A 6,290-nucleotide genomic window follows, 5' to 3' on the forward strand; every position below is an offset into this window, starting at 1 on the left:
AAATGATCGAAAAGATTTGTTATGAAAACGTATAAAGGAAATTTGTCTACATATTAATAATTTGTATTTATAATATTTCTATTGGTATTTACTTTTATTACTTTTTTTTTTTTTTTTTTTTTTTTATTATCTAAATATATTACATTAAATTATGCTTTTCATTATATTTTTCTGTTTTTCTCTTTCTCTTTACCAAATTCTGCCATCTTGTATATAAAAAAGAAAAAAGAAATATATATTTTTTATTCTACATACTTCTAAATATTTTATCGATAACAATAAAAAAAAAAAGGAAATAATAATAGTAATAATAATAATAATAATAATAATAATAATAATAATAATAATAATAATAATAATAATAATGATAATAAAGTAATGAGATAAATTTTAAACATTCGAGAAATATTTGGCAACACTCCTTTACATAATTTTTTTTTTTTTCATTCAAATAAAATTTAAATTCATTAACATAATTGTTGCATAAATTATCCATAGAAAAAAGTTAATATCTCCGTGTGTAAAGAATTTCATATCACAAGTTAGTTAATATTCTCATATGCGATTACATATTTATATTCAATGTATTTTTATGGGAATAATAATAAAAGAAAAAATAAATTGCAATTTTGCATATATTACTTTTTTCTTCTTTTTTTTTTTTTTTTTTTTTTAAATATAAATTATATAATTTGATTTTGCAAATTATAAAAGTTGAAGGAAAATATTCAATTAAAATTCGAATAGAGAATATCATTATTATATGTCAAACTATAACAACAATTATATTGACGAAACCATTCTTTCAAATTTTTTCCCGACTAATATAATAATTTATGAAGAAAAAAAATCTTTTAAATAAAATTCAATATATACATATATATATATTAAACTACATATATACTACCTTCTACATGTAAGATTTCTTTCTCTCTCTTTCTCTCTCTCTCTCAGCCTCTCGCTTTAACATGATTGTTTTGAAAACATGAAGACAATCGATCGAGCGTATCTATTTTATGAGAAAAGATATATATATATATATATATATATATATATATATATACCACTCTTATTTCGTCACGGATACTCAATCGAAATTGTTCACGTTCTGGATCTCTGAATGCAGGATAGAATACTACTACTCGTCCGTGGCCAAGAGGATTTCACGCTCGCGCAAGCACGCACCGTGAATATACATACATACATACATACATACATGTACACATACATACATATATATATATATATATATGGAAAGGCTCTACGATATGTTTTCTGTAAACGTTCTTATATGTCCCGCCCTCCTACGTGCCTTTCTCGACAATGATGTCTATACGTTGTACGGATAAACCACGACTGCTCCCTCCTGCCCCACCCCTCCTTCATCCCTTCCTCCATCGTTCATCCACCATCCTCCTTTCTCCTTCATTTCTTTTTCCCTTTCTTCCCTATCGTTCCTTCTTTCTTTCCTTCCTTCCTTCTCTTCCCTTCCCTTCCCTTCCCTTCCCTTCCCTTTCCTTCCCTACCCTTTCCTTCCCTTTCCTTCCCATGACGTTATTTACTTCCATATGTCGATTTATGGCCTCTCCCTGTCGAGAGGGCGGAATGCTTCTGCTATGTGCAAGCACGGCAGGGGGGCCCTTCCATATATATATATATGTATATATATATATAGAAACCGAAAGGCACTATATGAAAATCGTCCATCGCGTTTTTCATCGGCAAACTAAATATTTCGTTAACGTGATTATCATTATCTCAATTGAATATTTAATTTCTTTTTTTTTTTCTTTTTTTTTTCTTTTTTTTTTTTTTTTAAGCAAATAAAAAAGATCAAATAACAACTTTGAATTCTCATAAAATGATAAAAAAAAAAAAAAAAAAAAAAAAGAAAAGAAAGAAGAGAAAAGATTGAATGAATATAAAAACGTGATATCGAATATCATTGGCATATCATTCATCAAAATTAATTTAATTATTTCATATATCTTTTATTTGATTTAAAAATTAAAAAAATTTTCTGTTCGATTTTTCTTTTGTTTTTTATTTATTTATTTTTATCTTTTTGAAATTTACAGAGACATATCGACAAGGGAAGCGACCTCGCAGAGGCGGCGAGTGCGAGCGGACTTCGTGAACTCGCTCGATCCTTGAAACAACATCTTCGAGGATTTGGTTCCAGGTTGGAGGATCGACGCGAGTATCTCGAGGATACGTCGAGATGCTGTCTATTGCAGGACCGTGCTTACGAGTGGGCGCAGGAGGCTCGCGTGGCCGCCGAAAGGAGATCCCAACAATTTCTAATGGCGAGGCCACCACTCCCACCGGAACATTTCAACGAGATGATGGCGCTCGCTGAAAAGCTCGGTAACGAGATACTTCTTGAACAATGTCGCATAGCTAGGAATAAGTGTGCGGAAGCTCTTGAAATTGCTAGGACTTCTTCGGCACCTGGCTCGCCAGCTAGAAGAAGATCCTTTGCCACTTCGGATTCTTCGACATCGTGGGACGATAGTTTGACGAAGAGTAAGTTCTAATTTATTTATATATTTATTTATTTTTTTTTTTTTATTTATTTATTTTCCTTTTCTTTTTTTTGTTTTTTTGTTTTGTTTTTTTCTTTTGCTTCTGCTTTCGCTCATTCCTTCTTTCACTTATTTATTTTTTGCTTATTCTTTCTTTCATTCATTTATTTTTCTTTTATTTATTTATTTATTTATTTATTTATTTGTATTTCTTTTTTCATCGTGAATATTTTTGACAATTTTTCGTATAATAATTAGGATCATCGTTTAAAACTGTTCTGAAAGTTTGAAATGATAAATGAAAGAAGAATTGAGAAAAATGAATTGAAAAGAAAATTGAAGTGTGATTTAAAATAAAAAGAGAAAAGTAAAGAAATTAAAAGAAACAACAACAGTAATAACAACAATAACAACAAAAATTTATAATGACTTGACGAAGTATCTCAATGTATGTATCGTTGTTATGGCTCTTTTTTATACCATTGAACAAATATATTTCACGTACTTTTATAAAAAAATATAAAAGTTTCGTAGGAATATAAAAATATAAAACTAGTAAAGATTATCAAAATATTATTACTATTATTATTTTTCTTTTCTTTTTTTTTTTATCGTATAAAAAAATTTTTATCAAAATATCTGCATAAAAATTTGAATAACGAATAAAAAATTTGCCACTGCGTTTAATATTCGTGATCATCGATCAAACGTCATACGATAATATATCAAACTTTCCAATATTTATTATTTCACGTCACGCATGAATTTTTCATTAATAAGAAAAAATATATTCGATAACATTCAAAAAAAAAAAAAAAAAAAACTTATCGTCAATGTTTCTGAAATCGATTTATATTTGGTATTACTCAAAAAAAAAAAAATAAATAAATAAATAAAAGAAAAAAAGATAGTTGAATTTTATTAATAAAAAAAAGGGAAGAAAAAGAAAAGAAAAAATTGGGATTGAAAATAATCGATCCTTCGTTGTTCCTTTTCGTATATCATATTAATTAATTTCATTTAATGACACATATATATATATATATTGATAGAAGGATCATTTTTAGGGACTTCATGGGACGATAGCGATAGCACCGCATCTTACGCATGTCCGATGGAAAGTGTTGGATCCGGTGGAAGCGGAGGTCGGCCGGTATTGGACAATATAGCGGAACTTTGGGAAAGTGCCGAACAACTTCTCGATTGTTCTCCACCAAGAACACCACCGAGAAGTCCAGCGCCACGAAGATTGGTCAAACCTCCTGTTAATTCGCACCTTCATAGGGCGGCTAGTATAGCACCCGGAATGAAAGCAAAAAAGTACGATTATATCCTTCCGTCATTCTCCTTGCACAAATCATTTTTCTTTCTTTCTTTCTTTGGTTCTTTTTTTTTCTTTTTTTTTTTTTTTTTTTTTTAATTTTTTCTTCTTACGTCCGTTACATCAACTTTGACAAAATACAAGTCATTTGTATAGTCGATCATTTACAATGTATCTGTACATTAAGGAAGAAATTGAAGAGATTGTAAAAAAGAAAAAAAAAAGAAAAAGAAAGAAAGAAAAAAAATATATATATATATATATTTATATAAACTTTGATCCCTACGCTGATGAATTTTTTTTTTTTCTTTTTTGAACTTTCTCTTATTTTCCACGAATTCATCAACGTACGAGATATCCATTCTAGTAATTTCTTCCAACCGCAATTTCAATTACGCGCGGTCATAACGAGCCATTACGTTGACGACGTCCTTAATAAAGAATTTCACCTTGCAGAACGATACTACTTATAATGAGAGAGATGATACAAACCGAACGAGACTACGTGAAGTCGTTGGAGTATATAATAGAGGTATAATTATTACAAAAATAACATAAATATATATAATTGTTAACTTTTTTTTTTTATTATATCAATCCTCATTCTTAAAACTATATTCATTTCTTTTTCTTTTTCCTTTTTTTTTTTTCTTTTTTTTTTGTGTGTGTGTGTCCGGCCATTGAAGAATTACATACCTGAACTGGTGCGAGAGGATATACCTCAGGCATTGAGAGGTCAAAGAAATGTGATCTTTGGTAATGTTGAGAAGATCTATGAATTTCATAGTCAACATTTTCTACGGGAATTAGAACAATGTGAACAATCGCCAATGCTCGTGGGACAATGTTTCCTAAGACACGTAAGTATTTTCTTTCTCTTTGTAAAAATATAATTCGACGATAAAAAAGAAAAAAAAAAGAGAGAGAGAGAGGAGAAGATATCTTTCTAACAAAAAAAAAAAAAAAATAAGAATAAGGGAGTATAAGTATAAATAAAAGTAAAAAGATTCAGAACAAATATGAACGAGAATAAATATAGATAAAAGAAGAATTAAGAATAAATAAGAGTAAGATAAGTAAAATAAAATTTCTTAAAAAAATTCTATCTATAGGAAAATAATGGTGATCCTTTTTTGTTATTTAGGAAAAGAAATTTTATCTCTATGCTCTATATAACAAGAACAAACCAAATTCGGACTCGTTAATGGCCGAATACGGTACGACATTTTTCAAACAAAAACAAATGGAACTAGGAGATAAAATGGATCTTGCGAGTTATCTATTAAAGCCCGTTCAACGTATGGGAAAATATGCATTGTTGCTTCAACAATTGGTAAAGGCAGGGACGGATCTATCCGAACAAATGTCTGGTAAAGATGAGAAAGAAGAAAAAGAGGATGGCGTTAAACCGGTAGTAGAGGGGGAAGCTGATTTAAGGGCTGCAGAACAGATGGTACGGTTCCAACTTAGGCATGGAAATGACCTCCTGGCTATGGACTCCCTCCGAGATTGCGATGTACGTTGAATGTTAGAAGGAATTAAAAAAAAAAAAAAAGAAAAAAAAAAAAAGAAAGAGAGAGAAAAAGAAATAAAAGATTTATCTATTCGTTTAATCTCTTGTATTAAATTTATACGATCGATTTTCGATAGGTAAACGTAAAAGAGCAAGGCAGGTTATTACGGCAAAATGAATTCTTGGTTTGGCAAGGCAAAGGAAAGAAGTGTCTTCGTCAAGTTTTCCTCTTCGAGGATCTAATACTTTTCAGCAAAGCTAGAAGATTTCCCGATAGAAAGGTATGAAAAAAAAAAGAACAAAATAATAAATAAATAAATAAATAAGTAAATGAATGAATAAATAACATATTGAAAATATTAAAAATTACTTTTTGTTAATCCTTTATATCAAATTTATATATATATTTGTATATATATATATATATACATATATACATATTTATAATATATTTTATATATTTTATATATTCATGTAAATAATTGTATAATTTTCCATGACAGAACCTTGATATATACATCTACAAGCACAGCATCAAAACGACGGATATAGGTTTAACCGCTGTTATCGCGGATTCACCAACTAAATTTGAGATTTGGTTCCGCAAGAGGAAGCCCGGAGACACTTACACGTTGCAATGTGCAAGCGAGGAGATAAAAAAAGCTTGGACCGAGGAATTGAGCAATCTTCTTTGGAAGCAGGCGCTTCGAAACAGAGGTGACAATCCGCATTTAGATTTCTCTGAATTGTAAAATACGAACGATGCCCTCTGACGTTTATTGTGATTTGACTTTTTTTAGAAGTGCGCCTGGCAGAGATGTCGAGCATGGGCATAGGAAATAAACCTTGTTTGGACATTAGGCCTAGCGCTAATCAAATAAACGATCGTTCGATCAGCGTAGCTCAACTATCAAAAAGTAAGGAACATTTT

At 29.8% G+C, this 6,290-nt stretch overlaps 1 protein-coding gene across 2 annotated transcripts in view; it reads left to right on the forward strand.

Annotated features, from left to right (window-relative positions):
* The window catches only part of LOC118444410 (uncharacterized), a 346,025-nt gene that overhangs the window by 336,959 nt on the left and 2,776 nt on the right, over positions 1-6,290 (forward strand). For both annotated transcript variants that reach the window (XM_035872659.2, XM_035872660.2), the window contains exons 14-21: positions 2,079-2,526; positions 3,593-3,845; positions 4,303-4,378; positions 4,533-4,706; positions 4,991-5,362; positions 5,497-5,640; positions 5,863-6,076; positions 6,160-6,276. In XM_035872659.2, coding sequence (XP_035728552.2) covers positions 2,079-2,526; positions 3,593-3,845; positions 4,303-4,378; positions 4,533-4,706; positions 4,991-5,362; positions 5,497-5,640; positions 5,863-6,076; positions 6,160-6,276 — 1,798 coding nt within the window. The remainder of the gene's footprint in view (positions 1-2,078; positions 2,527-3,592; positions 3,846-4,302; positions 4,379-4,532; positions 4,707-4,990; positions 5,363-5,496; positions 5,641-5,862; positions 6,077-6,159; positions 6,277-6,290) is intronic.

Source organism: Vespa mandarinia, chromosome 23 (genome assembly GCF_050613455.1).
Source record: "Vespa mandarinia isolate Hongniang chromosome 23, ASM5061345v1, whole genome shotgun sequence".
Lineage (NCBI taxonomy): Eukaryota > Metazoa > Arthropoda > Insecta > Hymenoptera > Vespidae > Vespa > Vespa mandarinia.